We start from the raw sequence: 22,292 nt of genomic DNA on the forward strand, positions 1-22,292 counted from the left end.
TTTCTTTCTTTCTTTCTTTCTTTCTTTCTTTCTTTCTTTCTTTCTTCTCTGTCTTCAGATATTTGTGTTTGGCTGGACAGTAATAATTCAAAATATCACTTAGAGTTTTATTTTCCCCTCTGTGCAATTTTAATGATGTTGTACTATGCTGAAAAAGTGTATCTTTTATTAAATTTCATTTTTACCCAAGCAAATTTGGATATATGTGTTGTAGATGTGTAAACAAAAGAGAACAGAATAAACTACTTTGGTTGGAGACATTTTAACCATTTTGAGCCCTAAAATTGTTCTCTGTGGAAGTCCTCACACAATTATTTCTTAGAAGCTCCATCCTGGAGCGATCAAAATATACAAATGATGTGAAAAGTAAGGCTAGACACTACTCGTGAATTATACTTCTATGATATTCCATAAGTATATATATATGTTTGTATCTCCAAGCCTTCTGTAATTGATGTACCCACGACTGGAATTGTCCATGTATATTTTTTTGTGTGTTCTTAAAAACACGACGTGTCTCTCATCATCTGCTTCCAGCTGCAAAATGGCAAGACGGCACCATCTCTGCGGGGCCGTCCCTGGTGTAACCCAATGTGCTTTTCCCAAGTGTTTCCCACCTTCGTGCTCTGTAGGCTGTTCTTCAAACAGTGTCTGCTCTGACTTACACTATTAGTCCTTCATAAAATCTGTTAAGAGAGAAAAGGCCGTGTACAGATAGCCCTTCCCCAGACCGGAGGAAGACGGGGTTTCCAGAGACGCCGCCTGAGCGCCAGCATGGTGCCGCCGAGGCGTGCTGGCCTCTCTTGTTCCTGTGCGGCAGCGAGCCGGGGTTTGCAGACTTGGTCTCCAGCGGGGGAGGAGGAGGAGCGTGTGCAAGGGGGAATCTTGTTGTAAATAAATTCACTTTCTTCTCCGTGACTCTGGCATAGGCGTCTCGTTTGTAAAGCGATAGAAGTCCGCGATGATAACCTAATTATTAGAAGTAATGTTACTTTAGTGAGATCGCTGGCATTTTTACAATGTTTGTACAAGCATCAGCAATCTAGAGGAGAAAGACACTTTGGCACAAGCCAGACTTTTTCTTGGCCCATTATTTAAAACTCATAAATTATAAACGAGCCCCTTTCCCTCCACACTCAAGAGGAGCTCAGCTCCAGCTCCTTTGCAACAGTGTCTGATGTGCTGAGCTCCAGCCACCCATTTAAAACACAACTCGTGGGCCAAGACCAGCCCTGGGCCTCATCCCAGTCTTACCTTTCTTTGCAAATAGGAACGACAGCACCCCTTCCCCTTCCTTCCCCACTCTCTCCATCTTCTTTACACCCAGTGGCAGGGGTGCAGAGCTGCTCTGACTGAGGGGCATCGGGGGGCACCAGGCTTTGGTGATGCCATGCCCCTGATCACATCAATGGGCTTTGGGTCTTCATTTGATGATCTGGTCCATGCAGTAACCTCCTCTTGAGTGGGGCTGACACCAGTTGTGTGGGGCTGGAAAAGCAAAGCCGAATGTGCCCTCTTTTATTAACAAGTGTGCTGTGGGCTCCCAGCCCTGGTCCCCCCAAGTGGCTGGCACCACGGGACCATGCCTGAAGGAGGGAGCCCGTTGGCACCACCAGGGAGACCCCCCGACTTTGCTGGGGACCAGCAGGGTCACTGAGGCTCCATTGCCAAGAGCGGATTGAAGGCAGGATGCACCTCGGGGGGCTCTGCATGCCGCCAGCCCCATGCCAGCCCGGTGAACCAGCCTGCAGGAAGGCCTGGGCACAGAAGGGGCTCCACTGGGGAAAAAAGAGATGGAGCTGCTGGGCTGCCGCCGATGGGGTGCCTGGGTGGCAGTTGCTGGCAGGGGCAGGAGGGAAGGAGTTGTGGTCGTGCTGCCATCCATCCAGCTCCATGCCAGTGTGCAGCATGCACCTGGCAGGACAGACATGGCAGCAACCCCACGGGGCCACACGCTGCCACAGCCCCACAGGGAACAAAAGCCATGAGGCAGACGGGCAGCACAAAGGGGCCGGAGCTGCTGGGGCAGCCAGTGGCTGGGCTGGCTGGCTGGGGCTCCATTTCTAAAAGATGTGCGATGGGCCCAGCTGCTTTTGGGGGGCCAAGCGTCAGACCAGCAGGTGGGCAGCAGTCCCCAGTGCCAGGTGAGGCTGGGTGGTGGGCATGCTGTGGGCCTCGTGGCGAGCATGACTGGTGGGGGAGGGAGCAGGGCGGCTCTGTTCAGGGCTCATCAATCACACCCTGCACACTTTTCATCCAGCAGCAATTCCTCCTCCTTCAGCTCGGGCCTGAGCCAGCTGGGACCCGACCAAAAGCCCGGCCAGCAGAGGCACAGCCTGGTCGCAGAGCTGGAGAGCCCTGGCATAATGCAGCTTCCAGCCGGCGGGAGTGTGACTGAGCCCCTTTGGTCACAAAAATGCCAAAAGAGAGCCTGCAGGCAGTGAGGTGTCTGTGCCGCATGCCCATGCCTCCACTGATGCCCAGGGCCCCAGAAGCTCCCTGAGTTGTTCTGGGACGAGCCCAGAGAGGCTCAGCTGCAATGGCCGTGAGCACAAAGCTGAAGGAAGTCAGCACAGGATCTGTGGTGAAGGGGCATGATGGGGGGCTTCTGGGGAAAAATAAATACTCTTGAATGTACAATTTCAGCACTTATATATATATATATATATATATTTTTTTTTTTCTGATGTGCAGTTCTCCTTACAGGAGCCGAAGCTTTGGGAGAGAGTAGATAACCACACCAGAGTAAGGTGTGAAAGCTGTATCTGTGTTCCTGGGCCAGCTTTTAGGATATCTTGGGGCAAGAAGGGCTGGGCAGAGCAGCAGGCTTGGCTGCAGACCCTTTGACACCTCTGTTTTGCACACAATAGTGGGCTTACCTCAATGTCTCTGGATGATCAATACCTGTAATTTCTCCTTCCTACCAAATTCACAGCCATGGGATAGGAAACAGGGATTTACGTGGCACAGGGGCCCATGGGGAAATCCCTCTTCTAGGGGAATCCTGGAGGAAGGAGGGTGAGATCTTCCTCTTCCATGTTTGTGCAGAAGATCCTTGTAGTTAATCCCATGTAGTAGAAGAGCACAGGTCTCCTGTACCAGCCTTGCTGAGGCTGCCCTAGGGGTCAAGCAGGAAAGGGGAGCTTGTGGCACACAAATATCAAGGGAAGAGGAAAATGCACCTTCCTCAGGAAGAGGTGCCTGCCTGCCTGGAAGGGCTGTGCGTGTGCTGGAGCTGTGCCTGGAGCTGTGTCGAAGCGGCAGGGCAATTTCCCTTCTGTGCCCTGGGGTCTCTGTACACCCCTGCTTTTAGCCACACTCTACAAAATAAACTTCCCAGGGATTCTTCTTCCCTAATAGCCTTCCTCCCGGGGCCCTTTGAAGACTTGCCAGTGTAACAGGGCCACTGAATGTATTCCAAGTGCCTGGATGGGCACACAGCCCCGCTTATCCCTGGATACTGCCTCCAGGAACCAGCTATCACGGCTGGTAGGGTTCTGGCAGCAGAGGGGCCAGCAGAGGGATCTCTCAAATCTCTTGTGTGTTATTGTGGTGATAACTGTGGCAATATTGTGCCCCAGGCTGTTTCCATCACGCAATCTTGAGGTGGTGCCTCTGGCTGAGGGCTGCCACCTTCTTCGGTGCATGTGGTGGCACAGGGGCTGGTTGGGTCCATTGTTCTCGCAGAGGTTTCTGCTCCACCGGCTCCCCTGGCTCACATCATCACTCCACTGCTGAGACATCCCTAAAGCTCCCAGCCAACCACAAATTCCCTTTGATGGCCATCATGTTTCTCCCACTCTTCTTTTTAATCCAGTTTTCTTCCTCCTCTTTGGACATGCAAAGACTAAAAAAAAAAAAAAAAAAAAAAAAAACACCACCAAAAAACAGCTGCAGTCACTCAACTTCATATCATTGAGACTTAGCTATTTACCGCTGAACACTGTGAAATCCGGGAACGTAGAGAATTGCAACCCCCTCCTCAAAAGGCAGAGCAGCAACAGGAGACACTTGGCCTGTGTGTAGTGAATGGTTTCTGCTTTACACATCCTTGAACACTCCTGCAAAAACAAACAGGTAACGAATGAGAAACTCGGTAACAGGATCCAGCTGGGTGAATGGAAAGATCGTATGCTCTTGTTTTAGCATTTAAGACACAGCTTTAGGTGTAATTAAAGCAGTGGTGTTCTATAAACAGAGGAGCTGAGCAAGGCAGCAGCCCTCCTCCGGAGCCCATGCTGTCTTCCTCACTGCGGGCGGGAGTTTTACAGCAGGGGGGACTGAGGAGGGCAGATGCTTTCCTAGTGGACATCCTTTCCTTGCTAAAGAGAAAGTCTGGTGTTTGCAGGCTTCTGTTCTGTCAGAAAATGACATGTTCCAAACCTCTCTTCTTGCCATGGGTGTGCTGAGCAAGCTTGCATCACCAGAATTTAAACCCTCCCTTGAAGCATAATTTTCCTGACCAGGTGTATTTGATTTAAACTGTTCTATGCTATACCTGTGTCCTGTGCAAATGGCAGTATAGGTGATAATCCTGTTAATAGTGCCTCAGGGTAGCACAGCCCCTAACCATGAGCAAGGCTTCATCAGGAGCACCTAATGGCAGGGCTCTGGGCTTACAGCCATGACTGTTTGTGGACTGAGCCTGGAATAAGCGAAGGCAGCAATCTGTACAGCCAGCCTGTGCCCTTAAAGATGAGCTGGGTGTGCTGGAGACAAAGCAGGGCTGTTAGAAGGCCCTGCTGCTGTTCAGAGCCCACATGCAGGGAAGTGCTCCCACGTCCTTGCCAGTTGGTGCTGGCTGGCCCCAGGGACAGGTCCCCCAGGACCTCTGCGGGGGAGAAGAGCGTGGCTGCCCTGCAGCTGTGCCACCCATGGGGCTTGGCAGTGGGGCTGCTGGGGCTGTGCTGCAGGGCCAAATCCCCAGGGTTGAGAGCTGAAGCTGTCAGCAAAATGCCCTGACTGCATCTCCTCATGCTCTCCCTTCCCTGTCACCAGCCCAGTCCTCTGAAATCTGCAAAGGGCCCAGTGGGGTTTTCATTTCTCTGGGCCATCCTGGTTATCCTTGGGTAGCTGGCACCATCTCTGGTCCTCTCAAAATTTGTCTGCCTCTTCCAGGCCACAATGAGCAGTGCTTTGGCTAAGAGCTCATCAGACACTTTGGACTGTTGAATAGAAGGCGTTGGATGATGGATGAAAACATTTTAGTTTCAGGTCTTTGTTTGGGAATAAAATATTTTGGTGGCAAGGTGCAACCCTTGCATTTCCCAAGTGAGCCCACAGCTTCCCCTTAAAACTTAGGAGGTGAAATTAACTCAATGTTTAATTCTAAGCTGAGTAGTGCAGCCCTTCTTCGTGTTCCTTTCCTACCCAGGTATGTCACCCAAGCCCAAGTGTGCTCTGCCACTTGCCTTTACTGCACTGACACATGACTGTCAGTTTTAGGAGCTGGATGAAACCCACCAGTATCCATCCACATCGAGGTTTCAGGTAGCTCATACTGGATTGTCAAGCCTCCCTTGCAGTCATATAGGGAAAGATGATCACTTTTGGAGTTCAGGGTTCACATCCTCCGTGTTTCTTCCTGTTCCCTGCCGTTCAGGGAGAAGAGTAAGAGAAAGTGTTGGAGGGTTTGGCAGGGCAGTGCAACTCGCTGCACTCCTGTGCCTGCTGCGCTCCTTTCGCTTTCTGTGCCAGCTGCGAACACTCAGTGAAGAATGTCGAATCGCCAAGGGAAAAATGAAAGCCCATTAGCGTGGTGAGCCGGGGGATTCACTGTTGAGAGCCTGCAGAGCACTTATCTGATGGAGCGAGACCATTAAGTGCCGGGAGGTGCAGCACCCCCCGGGTGCGGACAGCGCGGGGGTGCCCGCGGGCCCGACGTCCCGGGACAGCCCCATCCTGGGACAGGGACAGGGACAAGGACAGAAGCCTGGGCGGCAAGAAGGCGCCGGCTCCCCTCCAAATCCCGGTTCCGCAGTGAGCGGCGGCTCCGGCGATCCGGCGGGTCCCGGGGGGTCCCTGCAGGGCTGGGGCCAGGGGCGCTGCCCGCAGGTTCCCGGCGCTGTCTGGGGGGGCCCCCCCCCCCCCCCCCCCCAATCACCCCCTGTCGCTGCCCCTCGGCCCGCAGGGTCGGGTCTGGCCGAGCTGCCCGCCCGAGCCCCGTGTCGGAAGCGGGCGGCCGGCAGCGGGCAGGGGAGCCGAGGGTGCCCGGGACCCCCGGTGCGGGCTGCCCCCAACGGGCTCTCATTGGCCGCGGGGCGGGACGTGCCGCCCGCTCCGGCCCTATATCAGGGCAATATTGCCCCGGCGGGGCGCGGGGCAGGTGCTGGAGCGGCGCTGCCCGCGCAGGCATGGACCTGGGGTACTTTCCCCTCGGGCTGTGCCGCGGGGCCCCGACACCCCCCTGCCCGCGGCGGGGGCCCGGCTCCTTCCCCCCGCCGGGCATCGCGCCCGACTCCGCGCCCCCCCCGCCGCCCGCCTGCGCGGGGTGCGCGGCGGTCCCGTGCCCCGGCTACGAGCGGCCCTGCGGAGCTGGAGCACCGGGCGAGGGCTTCGGGGACCCGCAGCGACCCGACGACCCCGGGATCCGCCGCCCGACTCCTCCGGAGCTCGGCCGCCCCCGGCCCCGTCCCGGCTCCCCGGCCCCCGGGGCGGCCCCGGCGGCGCCCCGCACCTTCGAGTGGATGCGAGTGAAGCGGAGCCCGCTCGGGAGAAGTGAGTGGGGCCACGGGGCGCGGGAGGGCACCGCTCCCATCCCTGCTCCCCTCTGCCCCTCTCCTGCCCCGACCCTCGCCCCCCCAGCCCCGCTCCCTTCCCTGCCCCTCTGAAGCGCGGTGTTTTTCGGCGTTGCAGGCGGCGCGGCGCCTCCCGCCTGCCCCCTGCGCACCAGCTTCAGCACCCGGCAGCTCACGGAGCTGGAGAAGGAGTTTCACTTCAGCCGCTACCTGTCGCGGGCCCGCCGCCTCGAGGTGGCCCGCTCGCTACGCCTCCGCGACGCCCAGGTGAAGGTCTGGTTCCAGAACCGCCGCATGAAGCAGAAGAAGCGGGAGCGGGAGGCGCTGGCAGCCCCCCGGGCAGCCCCGGGGAGCCCCCCCTGAGCCCCGCCAGGACGCCGGCCCCGCTTTCGCTGCCGCTTACCTGCGGCGTTATCGCGGAGCATCAGCAGGGAAAGTTGCTGCCGGCCCCAAGCGCCGCTGCTCGGCTCCGTCTTGGAGCGAGGCGACGAGAAAGGCGGCCGGGAGCCACCGCGCGGGGCCGCCGCGGCCGGGCCGGGGGCGGGCAGGACCTGAGCCCCCAGCCGGGCCCAGCCGGCGGCCGTCGGGGAGCGGCGGGGAGCACCGGGGCCCCCGAGCTGCCGCCCTCTCCTGCTTTTATCTCGTGGCAAGGGAGCTGCGCGGGGCGGCGGCACGGCGGGTGGGCGCGCACGGCTTCGGGCAGGGCTCCTGCAGGAGCCGGGGGAGCCCCGACGGGGCAGGGCAGAGCGGGGAGGGCTTCCCCTCACGGCGACGGGACGGATGCTCGCCGGTACCAAGCGTGGCGCGGAGCCCCCTTAGGACAAGTGCCCTTACCTCCTTCTCCGGGGCCACGGTGGCAGGGCCCAGCCGGTGCCCTCCTGCGGCTTCCCCTCTGGGGTGGGCGGGCAGGGTCGGGACGGGACGGGAGGGGACGGGAGGGCGCAGGGTCTCCTACAGCGCCCCGGGCCCGGCTCCCGGCCGTCCGCCTCCCCCGGGCTCGGTTGTCGCGTACGGGTGAAGAACTGCACCGCGTTAAATCCGTCTGCAAAAGGGATTAAAGCGCAGAAGGAGCCCGGGGATTCCTACGTCTTTTTCGCGGACTAGCGGTTTAGAAAGTGACAGCCACTGGTTGCTCCACAGAAGTGCAAAATTCACCAGGGATCCTCGCTTCCCCGGATTTCACCTTTCCCAGAGGTAAAGCAGCAGTATCCAAGAGGACAGAGCACCTGAACCCGGACCCTTCTTCAGCAGCTAGCCGGCGGCTGGGCGAGCATCGTGGCGGCGCACAGAGGGATGCCTCTGGATTACATGGGACAAAACAATTTTGGACGACTCTCCCTCTGCTTTGGACTTCATCTGGCTGTGGGACTTTGGGGTGAAGAACAAGTCGTGGGGAGAGGGATCCAGAGCGCGGGGTCCCCATACGGGACCTAGCCCCAGCCTCCCACAGCTGCGGGGCCTCGTGTTGTGCTTACACACCGTGTCCCCACTGTACTTGGAGAGTACAATAAAGCTGGCGGCTGGCGGCTGTGCATGCACGCAGGGACTTTTTTGTTTTGTACACAGGGTCACAGCTCCCTCCAAGTAGCTGATGCACTTCACAGGTTACCACGGAAAAATTCCCAAGGCAGAGCTGCTCGTATGAAACCCGCAGCAACCGAAAGAAATGGTGTGCAGTTCCCTATTGCAGCAGTGACACCAAACAACCTTTTATACGGCAGGATGATCATTCATTAAAAATAGGAACTAATATTTCTGCCAGCTTTTTTTTTTTTTTTTTTTTTTTTGATAAGAAACTACTCAAAGCAGAACAGAGCAAGATGTAGTAAAATTCATGGAAATTCATGTCAATCACTTTTTTCTTTTTCTTTTTCCAATTTGATCATTAAGAGCAAGTCAACTCCAAGCCAACTATTTTCAGCTGCTTTTAAGGTACATTTTACACCAAGTCTACTGCTAGTATTCTGTTTCTAAACAAAAAATACTCATATACATGCAGCCAGAATAAGCTTATATGCTTATAAGCTATCTTCTCAGAGCGCATGGTTCACATGCAAATTTCAGAAAACAGCTGTGTTTTCAATTACCTCCAAATTCGTCACATGCCCATGGGGTTGCTGGTTTGTCAGCCTTTTATTTTCTTAATGGTTTTGACATTTGTGCTAGTCAACTTCAGGCCGGAGGAAAGTTTTCCACACTGGTGGCATGCTCCTGCACTACCAAACTGGAAAGAAAGATTCTCATTGATTTCAGTGGTTCTGGAGCAGGCCATTAGACCACACTAAGCCTTTTACAAATAATATTTTCAGGCCATATATTTTCCCGACTAAAGAAATACACGTGCCACCCTTGTAGCAGTGCACAGTTCTGTATCAGTCGAAATGACACAGCCTGAATATATAGAGACTTACTTGCAAATTAAGATGAAACCTTACAACTCTTTTATGGCTGTCTGAGTAAATTTGCTGGTATGAACACAAACATATTCTGTTTAAAAAACTGGTACTTAGTATTAAGTGTAATTTCTGCTCACACAACAGGGACAGTTTAATGGCATCTCTCTTCCTCACAACCAGTTTTTACTGTGTAAGATATTACTCCTTTGCACTGTTCTGTCAGCAAGATACCCAGAGGAAGGAGATAATGCAAGTCATGTGCCAATTCCTGAATAATTAAATGAAAATGCCTCCGATATACATGGGTGCACACATGAGACAAATAAATGATAGATAAGGTCTAAGATTCACTCATTTAATATCCCAAGAGTTGTGTCTCACACATGTTCAGTTTGATGCCTAACAGTTGGAAACAGGTTTTAGGTTATGCAGATAGAGGTAAGAGCATGGGCTGTAATTCTCACCAGAGTCAGAACAAAATCCTCCAGACTTGCCTCAGTAAATACCCACCACCATATAGTTTATCACAAACTATGACCATATTATTTGCTGGCCTTATTTTCCCCCAAACATCATTAGAAACCACAAAAAGACCATTCTATTTCAGTCTTATATTAATTTTTGCCTACTGACTATTGCTCAAAGGGCCACAGGCTACCAAGGGGATATGAACAATATAATTTTGTTTGTGTGTTCCTATTTTGCTTGAAACAGAACAAAAAAAAATGATTTGGAAGGCTTCCAAGGAGAAAGAAAATAACAAAGTTGTTAAGTTACTGTTCATAGGCAGTATATGTGAATGTATAGATTTGATATCCTTTGGCTGGGTCAGTGATAACAGAACATCACACATCTTTGAAAGCTGAGCTCAGGCAAGAAGCCAGGCTGGCTTTGGTATCTGGCTGCCCACACAGAATCGAAAAAGTATGTGGTCACGTGCCAGCACAGCACAGGGAACACTTTGCTGAGGGTCAGACCAACTGCTCTGGTTTATGGTATCAGCTGCATATACAAGCTTATTTTGAGCATCAAAGAACACAACAGTAAGCCAGAAAACAAACAAACAAAAAATATGCTACCCAATCACCACATTTTAATCTCCTTTTAAAAGTGTGCCATTTCCTCTGTTGGTAAAACCTGGAACAGTGGCTTACACAAAAAAACAGTACAGATTATTAACTGAGTAAACCAGACTATTACCTCTTTTAAGAAAAATCTTTGCAGGCAAAGTTACAAAATGGAAAGACCTCCTTGTAGTTTCAGCCATTTGTCTCTAACAGCTAATAAATCATACTTATGATATGTCCTGTACTGCTCCATTAGCCTAAATTCTGGTAAATCCTGAGAACGGTTGCAAATCCCCGATGACCAAGGAGACAGAGGTATGGAGAGTAACCTCAAGTAAGATGTGATTGTTACCAGTTTAGCATTAATAGGTGACTGAAGTTTAGGGGAATCTCATTCTCTTGGTGATATATGGCTACATACTTCTATATGTGACTCGCTCAAACTCAGGCATCGTTATTTACTGCTTTTCCTAATGTCACTGAACACTCATGTCCTCTAGGAGCCTTTGGCCTGGAAAAGGAATCCCCCTGAAAGGAAGAGGTGAACCAAGTCAGTAACCATTGTGTTCTCTAATCATAATGACATCTGTTAGTCAAAACCACCCCCCAACATTCCTCTATAAAGGGGCCCCATACCAATTCTGGGCAATACATAGGAAAATATCCTTCCCAGAGCCAGTGTTCCATTGTATTTTATTTTTATCAAGAATTAGTTGCTGTTCTTGAGCCAGATGAGCAAAGTAACCCTCAGCTGGGCAAAATTTGAATCTTCTGTGACTTATATTTACACCTGTGTAGAGTGCTAAAATCTCGGATGGAGATACAGCCCTTAGAACTATTTGTGAACTGGACAAGATTTCCTCTGCACTGAAAAAATTAGGCCACAGGCCCACAAAAGAGCTTACCATAAACATTTTTTTTCTTGTGTTCTCATTTTTGCAAATGACAACAGCCCCTGGTGATAAACAGATTGAAAAACAACTGTGTAAGTAAACAAATACATGAACTAATATAATATATATCAATCTATCAGACTTCCCACCACCTGGAAAACAAGTCTTTTAATTACCCTTCACTAGAGAGCATAATGTTGCAAACAATATATATATATATATATATATTTTATATATATATTTTTTATGTATATATATATTTATATATATATATATATTTTTTTTTTTCTGGAGACCAGGGCATTTTTAGCCAGGATGGCATACCATGCCTTATGAAAATACTAAGATGATTGTACTCACGTTCTCTGGTCCATGGCCTTACACTGAGACCCCCAACCCATCAGAAAATGGGGATACACCGCACTGGGGTGCCTGCACCTCTGCCCAGCTCTGCAGAGAGCAAAGGCCTTTGCAATGGATTGATCGGTGCTGCTCTGGCTGTGCATAAAATTACAGCTGGGTGAGAATTCAGTGGATCAGGAGAGCTGCTTCTGCTCAGCAAAAGGAGCCATTCATTTTGCCTCTACAGCCTATGAAGGATGTCTGTGTCCCAGTAATATGATTTTTGTGACATTAGTATAGGAGTAGAACCTGAGAGCTAAGGCTTCCCAGCCATTACTCTTCATCTTGACTGTTGTGAGACACTAAATCTGCATTCCTAATGTCCCTTTTTATGTTCCTTTAACAAGTAAACTAGATTAAAGACAATAAAGTTTAGAGTGGTACTTGAAAATAGATAAAAATCTCACTAAATTTTTTAATGGCTACTGAAGATCAGATTTTGCCCAGTTACTGTTCAGATAATGGACACAGCTTTTATTCCTGGCACTCGCTAGTATCAAATCCGTATGTTAAGCATAGATACTGGAATAACTATTTTTAAAACCCACACATTTATGGATTTATAAATTATACCATTTATGTATGGAGACATTTTCTCCAACACCTGAGCACATCAAATCCAAAGACAATTATCCAACTGTGTTAAAAGCCTGTCAATAAACCCCATCTATCTATCTCTTTAATAATTCATCTGAGTAAATGTGTGGTAAGTGATGTCAATGGGTTATCACACCTATTTCCTCATGCTGGAGAAACTAGACCCCAAAACATGTGCACACAACATGGTGATGTTCTACAGTAAGTCCAAGATTTTGTAAAATTTTATAACTGTAACCAGCACTGCAACTTTCACTTTAATGTGACCAGGCAGACAGTTCAAACAAAGAAAGGTACAGTACTGTTGAACACCCTTAATGTCACGTCTCACTCAAGAAATGGACCACCTGGTGCTTCTGGTTGCTTTTCAGAAATAGTACCAAATCAAATTGATTTGGTAATATGATTTGAGACTTCACAGGTGTGAATTGTTATAGCAAGAGCGACATGAGAAAAAGACCATCACAACTCTGGGGCTAATCATAAATGTGAAAACAAAAACAAAAATACCCTGTCTGTATGTTGTCAGTATCATCCACAGTGCTGCTGCGTCATCTGTGATCTCACCTACCCCAGAGGCAGATGGTCGTGCTTTCAAAGGCAAACTGGAAGAGCACAGCTCTGCCCTGTTCTTCTGAAGTTTTTTCCTAAATATAAAGTCTGTTGGATTTAATAAAAAGGTGATGGTATGTCTGGATTTTGTCAGCAGTGGTCACATCCAGGCTGGGACACCCACATCTGCAGTCACCACCAGCCTGCAATTCATTTCCTAAATCCCGTCATATAAGAAGTGGAGAAGAGAGAAGCATAAATGAACCCAGAGGTGAAACTGCCTGCGTCAACAGCCATGATAACCTGAGACTGCGTACTTGGGGCTGCATCAACATGTGCTGTGTTTTTAAGATGTTGCACCAGCCCTGTAGGGAGGCGGTCCCCCCCTCCACATAACCTGAACTGTCTTTCAGGGAAGAGGCCCTATGGTCAAGCCAGTGATCAGAGCTCTGGAAGACTTTTTTCTTCATTGTCTCTGAAAGCAAATTTCTACTTCAGAATGACTACAGGGCATTTGCTAGCTCATAGAAAAACGCAGATGGTGATGCACCACGCTGGGGGGGAGGGGGGGGGAGGAGTACTGCACTAAACGAATCATATTATTGTATAAAAAAAAAAAAATATATATATATATACACAGTTTTAAAGACCTTTTTTTTCTTTTACTGTGGGAAAATTGATGCACAGGGCTATGGCATTTGTTCTGCAGCCTGGACAAGCCCAAAGTGAATACCACTACCCAAATGATAGTAACGGGGTCCTTGTAGGAGAAACTGTGAAAGTGTTCTGACCTTCCACCATGCTCTGATTTTTGAATATCATGAGGCTCCACTTGGAGATGGGCTCAGGGAGCTTGAGACAGGAGTGGAAGCTCTGGGGTGACATAGTGATTGTGCATCTTGATAGCACTGCCGGAGGAAGGAAGAAATGTCTGAAATGTCATTCTGTTCCTCTGCACATAATATCATGATGATGAAAACTTCATAGTTGAGCCTCCTAGAGGAAGACTGCATGGTCAGCATTGTAATTGACACCCCATGCTGCAGAGAGATCATCACTCACGCATTCTGATGCTGTTTCCAGACTACAGCTATGCTGATAGTGCAGGCTGACTGACCATCTGACCCATCAGTGTAAGTCTCCTGCACCACAGCTGAGATATATTGGCAAGCCCAGGTATTCATTTTACTAAACAAATTTAATTCTGAGCATCTGACTAAGAAGACTTCAGATTCTAACAACATTAGCATTGTAACTTTTGCCAGCCTTTGGGGAATTAAGAGGAGATAATGAATTGGGGATGTCACACTTACATGTGGCTGGTAGCTGGACTGGAGTTTAGCAAGCCTCTGCTTTTTGCTCATTTGTGGAAACTGTATCTGGCACATGTGGCTCAAAACACTTCTGAATGAGACATTCCATTTTCACGTCCCAGTGTTAAAAAAGCTTCAAAGTGCATATTCTTTGCAAAACATTCTCAAATCACGGCTGCACTGCGAAGTGAGCAATGTTTGCTCACACAGCATACACGTTTTATTTCTCTGCTTGTCTCAAAAAAGACCAAAGGAGATGCCTGGTGCTTTTTTCACATCCTTCTACTGGTGCCAGAAAAAGAATCTATCTGATCTCTGGAGGTATCCAGCCTCACCAGCTCATACCCACTATTAGAAGACCATATGTTTTTAATCTGTATACATTCAAGTCATTTCAGTCATCATCATTTTTTTCTTTACCACTGTTGTACCCTGGGGAGAAACAATGTCAAGTAAGAACTTCTACAGCTATAATGAAGGTAAGGCAAAGCTTTTCTTATTCCCTTTATGGAAAAAGACAGTGACTGTAAGTGGAGTAGATTCAACTTCTGAAGTTTCTGTTACATCATATGTAATGAATCAATTTTCAGCCTCCCTCAGAAATACACCAGGACACTCCTGTATGGCCAGGCTACATGTCTAAACTGGAAGTGTTGAAAAAAAAAATCTAGAGAAAAGCTTCTTATTTATGAGGCATACAGGGGGAATGATTCAGAAAAATAAAAATTCACTTCCCTGTATGCCTTTTAAAAAAGGAGATTTCACATCTGGAGGCAAACAGATTTATAAAATATGACGCAGCTCTGTAGCATTTTTCTGTAAAAAAAGAAAGGTCCGTACAAACAACAGATTGCTCTCTGAGGACAGAGTAATTGGGCCAAGCCAGTCACTACTCTTCTGCTGCAGTGAGTCATACAGTGAGTGCCTCCTGCATGAGAAGCCGTGAGCTGCGTCCTGTCCTGACTCAGCAGTTAGAGTGCTCACATGAGATAGAGATGTTTGTGTCCCTGCTCCAGTGTGTTGGTCTGTGCAGAGCCCTAAGCCACAAAACCTCCTCACTAGAGCACTCCCCAGGGTTATGCGGGTAGAGTGGGACGGTTAGGACTCGTGGAATTTCACAGAAAACTCTCTTCTCAGATGTTATACATTTCTGTTGGAGTTCTGTTTTGCAAGAGAGTTGTATACATAGGACTGACAAGTTGTTTTTTTTTTTTTTTTTTTTTTTTTTTTTTTTTTTTTTTGTAGGTGGGTCTTGCTTTCTCTCTTCTATTCCTAAGATCTTTTGAAGGGGTTTTGGTTTTATCCCAGTGTGAAACAGTGACACATTTCTAATCTCAAAAATCTTTTGGGAGAAGGAAACCATTTCCTGCCTTGCTCTACAATTAATCACAGTACATCCCTCTTACAGTGTGCTACGGATAAATAATTCATTACAGCTGCCTCTTCCCTCCATGCAGGGGAGGCAGTTGTGATCATTTCTACAGGAAAAATAAGAAAGTTGATTCTTTCTATGCTAGCCTCCAGAGAAGGACTCAGATCCTCTCACAAGGAGCGTTGATGAATTAATAAACCTCCTCAGAATCTACCACACTTGTCCAGAAACTGAGCTCAATTGCAGTTCTTTAATTTTCAAGATAACATCTTTAGAGTTTGAGAAGACTTGCCTAACAAGTGCCTACGGTCAAACTGTGAACAATTATTCTGACTTTTGTTGGCAAGATGGTTCAGGATTTTGCTGCAGTATGAGCTATACAAATATGAGGATGAACCTTTAGGGCCATTGCTAGCACCAGCTGGAGCCATGACTGCTACTTTGACATTCCTGCAGTTTTGGTGATGCAACCATGATCCATGCTTAAAAAATATATATATTTTTTGTGTGTCTGATAAATTAGGGATTAATAAAAGATGGACAAGAGTGGAAGCAGTCTATTATCACAGATTTGACCCGAGGCAGCCAAAGACAGAGTCAGCATGGCGGGGAAGGTGGAGGAAAGCAGCGGTGACCATGTGAGAGCATGTGCAGGGAAAATCCAGCTGAAGCTGCTGTCTCCCTGCTGGGAGCTCCTGCTTGCAGACCCCTCTGATTGGAGTTCTTGTTTTAAGAGTCCAAACCTGGTCTCATGTACCACCAGCTATGTGGAACTATTGCTCTGAATCCACCACTTACATGGAGAAATGTGCTCCATGTCCAGCTGAAGCCCTGCCAGGGCCCTGTGTACACTGATGGGCCCGACAAGCCCCACCTGGGGCCCTCACCACACCCTGCCCAAAGGCCCGGGACGCCTATATAAAGCTCAGACAAGGACAATGTCCCTCTTTTCCTAGACAGAGCTCATGCTTGGCTGTGCCCTCATCTGTGGGTTGATGTCGCTGTCCCCATGGAAGTGCCTGCTGCCCTGGGCTGGGCCTGCTGTAGAGGCTCTGCCCGGCCAACCCTTGCTGTGTCCTGACACCACTTGTGGGCAGCCCCCAAATGGAGTCTCAGGTAAAGCTGGGAAGATCAAGACCTAACTTCAAGAACTAGCTGTTTCTCAGCACAGTGAAAGTCTCCTCAGCAGCTGCTGTGAATGACAGCGATGTGCAGAAGCCTGGGGGCTGATGATGCCTCCAGTAAGGAAAAAAGTGAAGCGAGGATTTCTGCAGAAATGCTTTGATGCTTGCTCAGTGCAGCTGTGAGGATGACAGATGTGCTAAAATAGACTTGGCACCCCTGAAAATCCAACCCCGCTGAATAAAAGAAGGCAAGAAAGGAGGTGAGAAAGGGAGGAGAAAATGATTCATCTAATGGCTTTCATACACAGTTTGAGATCCACTGTTTGCTTTCAGAAATGCTATTTTTGTACCTCTTAAAACTCTATGAAAACTCTTTCTGTCCTCATGCGCATTGTTGGAAATGCATCAGCATTAATTGATTTGTCAATTAAGTATGTGGTGTCTTCCATAAGTGCAAAGTGGTTAGTGTTAATACTCTGACTACTGCATTTTTATAGAAGCATGTACCTAGAAGTTGTACCTTATTCTATTTACACAACTATTAGACCAAAATTTATATCTGCCTGGTGACAAAAATAAGGGAATAATGTCACCAACATGCAGTTAATATTCATAGGGTGAAATCTATTGTAAAAGACACCTGAACTTTCACAGGAAGTGAAAGTATTTAGTGAAAGTTTATTCCCTGCTTAGTCATGGATGCTACCACAAGACATGCATGTCAGCTTCCCAAGGAAGTACACAGGAGCTGTGGAGATCAAAGTTAGGCCTCAGGTTTGCATTTGGGCTCCCACATAGAGCAATACCTCCTTTACCCCTTGGAGTAAACTCCCAGGACTGTGTGACTGAAAAACTTGGAATTTGGCTCATACTTGGGTGATTTTGGCACCATTCCTCATACTGAAAAACAGTGGAATGTGTGAAACAGTTGACAGGCAAATACTTGCATTAAAAGTATACTGAATACCCTGTGAGATCTATTTGATCGCGTTAGTCTGGATCCATCTGTTTCTGTTTCTCCGTATGCTCTGCCAGGCTGCTTAGTGCACAGAGAACCTCTGGCATGAAGTTGTGCTAGAAACACCCTCCTGCTGCTGCCTGGCACTGGAATTGTTGGCAGGGAGGACATGCTCGAGTCTTCCTTCATTGCAGAGATTCCCAGCAGCCATAATAGCTTTTTAAAGACACTGACAGGCAGCATAATTCAGAGAGGCCCCCAGGATGCCCTAAGTTACACCAGAGGGGCAGCCTGGCAGCAGGCCAGGCAAGGAGAAGGCGTTTCAGTGCTGGTTTGTTTGCTGCCTCTAAATGAGAGGAATCCCTCACTACCACTTGGCCTATTCTCAAACACCAGCCGTACCACACAAGCAGTCTGTTTCAGAGATTTCACTCACCAGTGAAATTTCCGCACAATTCTCTTTCAGAAAGAACCATTCCTAATTGAATCTATGACTGTCAGCACTCCTCCTGTGTTTTGGAAAGGCCCGAGTTGTTAGAAACCTGCTCCATGGAAATGGAGAGCAGCAGTTTGGGCAAAGCTCCCCAGTCGTGTGCTGAGAAAGTGCTATGAAGGGGTCTGTCAAGCAGCATGTGGCCTGAGGCAGTTGTCTTGGGATGAAGAAAGGTCACTCAGCAGCACAGAACAGCTCTGCAGTATCCACCACCACCTCTACGGTGCTCTGAAGAGGAATGCTTGCTGTTGGTGTTTGGCACACAATACCATTGTGTCCATGTTCAATTGGACTTATCCTACGATGTGTTTCATGAACTTGGGAACTGCACATGTGAAACTGAGCAGAACTCAAGTCTGGAGAAAGTCAGACTCCTGCCCTCTCCGGGGATTTGCTCAATCTTATGTCCCATCATGCAGCTGCCAGCTATACTTTAAGTTGTATGGCCAGCAATAGTGGATGTGTTAAAACCTAACCAGTTTAAAGCAAAAGACCAGAGTCTTTCATTGTTATCTCCCAATTCCTCAAGTAAAAATATTCCTAACAAATCAATGCCATCTGCAAAGACGGTATTTACAACTGCAGCTATTGGTATATGCTATTGATAGCGGTGCTGTGCATTTTATTAAATATTAACATGGAACAGAAAAGCGACACAAATTAAATATGTATGTTACAAATTGCCCAAATAATATTAAAGAAACTATTAAAGAACAGTCTTGGGGTTTTCTAGGTAGTAGATTAATCTTTATTCAAATTTAATCAATTTTAAATTGAGCATATATATACATATATATGACCTAGTCCTGCTTCCCTGGTGGACAGTTCAACCCTAGCAATTAACAATTTACCTGGAAAAGGCAGCCCATGTGGAGAGGTGAGCTATGAGAAAACTGTGCTTCATCTTCTGGGCATGCCTATGTAAGGTGAGACCCGTAGTAAGGGGTAATGGTTCTGCTATAGCTGCTCCATTTGAGCTTCTGGAATAAAAAGCCCCATGGATAGTCTAATTCTGCCTTTTGCTTTCCCTTGAAATTCTATCTTAAAATGCATTCTTCTCTCAGTATTGAAATGAGAGGGACTAGCTCGTGGAATCTGCTGTTATGCCTTTAAAATCTGTGAAAGCTGGGAAGCTTTCCATGGTATGAAGCAAGAATTACCAGAAAGAGGCTTGCGAATCGTGTGGCCAGCTGAAGAAACAATTTGCATGCAGGCCCTGCAGGAAGCCAGGCTCAGCAGGAGCAATTCTCTTCCTCAAAGAGCAAGGGGGAGGAGAGAGGCGTGTTGAATAGAGGTAAATGTGGTGATGGAATCAGCTTCATTTCTAATACCTATCATCACTAGAGATCTCCCTGGTGTATTTCCTATAATACTCTGCATTTGTGGTCCTTTCAATGGGAGCAGGGAGGAGGACAGTTAATACAGAAACAAGAAACACCACCCCGATCTCCAGTCCCAGGGAAGGGAGCCTGAACACTTCTGCCCTGCCACACTTTGAAGGCATGGAGCATGCTCCATTCACAGCAGTTTTCTTCCTATTTTGGCTACTTGCTTGGATTTGATGGTGTATTTTTCTTGATATGTATTTGTCAATACCTGCTGGATTTTTTCTGTAATTCTCTTATCTGGTTTGCATCATCCATCTCCATTTCTGGAGATGAGCTGTTTGTACCAAATTGAGCTCTACAGAGAAACCTTCCTTTCTGGTTAGGTGCTAACTTGCATTTGGCCCAGCTCATACCTCATTCACACTCAGCCTTACCAAGGCAACTTTTGCACCATCTTGGTTTTGGCCTTCTCAGTACTGATAGTACTTAATTTAAGCTTAATTTAGACTGTTGTAATTTCTTAATACAAGCCATTCAACTTCTCAAGGCTGCTAAGTTTCTGTAATTTTGGTGCTATTCAATTTACAACTTTAACTAGAAATGTGGCTTTCATCAGCATTTAAAAATAATCAGTCCTCTTTCACATCACTGATTTCAATCTTCAGTCCATTGTCCCAGTATATTTGCTTCTGCTTTTGTTATTGCTCTAATAGCACTCTTCCTCTCCCATGTGTAGTGGAATTTATTTTTACTAACAATGTTGAGTAATTAAATACTAATTGCCAGAGGATTTCAAGTACTTTACAAATATTAATACTGTTCTGTATACGTTTCACAGATATCTTCTGGTATGTATCAGCAAACAAGACTTAAAATCTTACCCTACCTAGACTGAAACATATCATTGTGTTATCTGTCCTTTCCAGTAATAATAAGTCTATTTGATAAAATGAGGAATTCTTAAAGTATAACTAAGTCTCTCACATCTCCATTACCTTCTCTGCAACCTGCATATTGGATTAATGATTTAATGTTACAGCATTTTTCTAAACTTTGGATAGTCTTTATATCCAAAGACTAAGAAAGACTTATATCCAATTAAGACTAAGAAATTAATGGTGCCTTAAAGGCAAGATGTACATCTCAAAATGCAAAGTTTGTCTTCCATATGGAATCTTAACTTGTATGAAGAAAAGGCAGCTATACCCTTAACTGAGTTCCTTTAGTTATAACTTAATGTCCCCAAGACACTTCAGGAAGCATTTTTATCCAGTACGTTGAAAAGAACATATTTGGTATGATCCATAAAGAAAGCACTTGTGATCGTTGGAACAGCCTTCTGTCAAATTCAGATCATTTTATGCTCAGGTTGCCTCTCCTCTTTGCTCATTTGCTTTAAAGGTCAAAAAATTAACAGTCCAACTGATACACACTCCAGGGATGTACTGCCATACCTAACATCTTTGTTCCTGTTCATTTCAGGGAAGAATTCTAACTTGCAATTAGTGTGGCATGTTCAGGCAGTTAGAGGTTAACCTTTTTTCTACTTTCAGGCTCTAAACCGTATTTAGTCATTTCCGTTATCTCCAGAGAACTATTGGGATTAAATCCTCATGTGTGTTGTAGCTCCATATAGCTAGAGTGCCAGAGGAACTGAAGATGGATTGAGTTGCCTTTCTTGGCAGATCTTAGGGCTGCTTACAGCATTCCCAATAGCTCTTTCTACACTGAATTTAAAAATGAAAAACACTGTGATCCTTTCATCCAAAAAATGTGGAATAGCCTGAACTCACACCTTTCAGCTCCTTACATATTGCCTCTACATGTCATGTGAAGCAAGCTAGCTAACCTGACTTTCCATCAGTAGTAGAGTGCCTGTGACTGGGGACTTGTCTTATCCAGAGCATGTTTAAAGGTCCTTTGATGTTGTTCTACCAGTCCAGTGTACCCTTGCCCTCACTCCTCTCCACAGGATCATAATCAAAGCTGTGTACACATAATATATCACAAAGAGCTGCAAAGCATCTGCAATTATCCTTCCATGTATACTTATTTTTCTACTAGTACAAATCTGAAGTGTCTGCGATATTTCAGAATTGAGCCATGTTTATACCACTGAAGGATTTGGCATCTGCCATGAGTTAAACAACAAATGTCACTGCTCCCCAAGCATACGCTTTACTACTGTTTTACTGGATAGAGATGTGGCTAATAGTCAACCCAAGAATCCATCACAATACTCAGAATTAGGATAAATATTCTCATCTATCATGATAAAGGCCAGCATTTCTTGCTACCATTTGACAGATTGCAGTTGTTTTTCACTCCCCTTGTGATTATATTTCCAAGTGAAGAGAATTATTACACCGTGGCTAAGTATGTAGTTCTGTCTCAGATAACATTTCAATTGGATGTGAATTCAAAGAGATTTTTCCTCAGACTGGATTAACTAAGGAGATATGAGACGTAAGTCCCAAAACACCACTTTGTTCGTATGTCTAAGTTTCTATCCTCTACCAACTAAACACTTTTAGGAAAAGTTCTATTTCAATGATGTATAATGACGATACTCAGAAAAGGCAGTTGAGTCATACGGAGACACGTAGAGCTTCTTTTGTTGGTATTTGTATAACTGAAAATGTGTATCACAATACACAAAGATGTCCTCCACCATTTTGTGCCTGCCTTTTATGAAGTATGAAATTCTGTGTGGCTATCACAGGGCTGCAGAAACCAGAGGCTGTGCAACCATCGTATGGATCGGTGGGAACGTGTCATTTGTGGTTTATGGCCTGGAGCCCCTACAGATCTGAGCTGCGTGCTTTTTTGGTCCCCCACAGACCAGGAACTCAAGTGACTGAATTAAGGTTGTTTGATTTCCACATCTGGAAAGGTTTGTATGTAAGTTTAACTTCATTGCTGCACATGTAGCTTTGCAAGTATCACATGAAGATGGTTTGGGAGTCCGGCTTTACGCAGCAGGTACTTCCAGCAGCAGGCCCCGTGCTGGCGTTACACCACATGCCAATTCTCTCTGCCCTTGTTTATCGGTGCGCGTGC

At 47.2% G+C, this 22,292-nt stretch overlaps 1 protein-coding gene and 1 long non-coding RNA gene across 2 annotated transcripts; one reads left to right on the plus strand and one right to left on the minus strand.

Annotated features, from left to right (window-relative positions):
- Positions 1-28: 28 nt before the first annotated feature.
- Positions 29-3,843, minus strand: LOC118170017. The gene is made up of 2 exons (XR_004752428.1): positions 2,880-3,843; positions 29-969 (listed from the first exon to the last, which is right to left on the minus strand). It is a non-coding gene; the product is annotated as an uncharacterized LOC118170017 (long non-coding RNA).
- Positions 3,844-6,127: 2,284 nt separating this feature from the next.
- Positions 6,128-7,212, plus strand: HOXD1 (homeobox D1). The gene is made up of 2 exons (XM_035331902.1): positions 6,128-6,717; positions 6,856-7,212. The coding sequence occupies exons 1-2, from the start codon at positions 6,354-6,356 to the stop codon at positions 7,098-7,100; spliced, it is 609 nt and encodes a 202-aa protein (XP_035187793.1). The 5' UTR covers positions 6,128-6,353; the 3' UTR covers positions 7,101-7,212.
- The last annotated feature ends 15,080 nt before the right edge of the window (positions 7,213-22,292 follow it).

The sequence above is a fragment of the Oxyura jamaicensis genome, chromosome 7, assembly GCF_011077185.1.
Source record: "Oxyura jamaicensis isolate SHBP4307 breed ruddy duck chromosome 7, BPBGC_Ojam_1.0, whole genome shotgun sequence".
NCBI lineage: Eukaryota > Metazoa > Chordata > Aves > Anseriformes > Anatidae > Oxyura > Oxyura jamaicensis.

Coding starts and splice junctions, on each gene's coding strand:
- HOXD1 (XM_035331902.1), top strand. CDS start 6,354: ATGGACCTGGGGTACTTTCCCCTCGGGCTGTGCCGCGGGGCCCCGACA. Junction 6,718..6,855: donor GCGGAGCCCGCTCGGGAGAA/GTGAGTGGGGCC, acceptor TCGGCGTTGCAG/GCGGCGCGGCGCCTCCCGCC.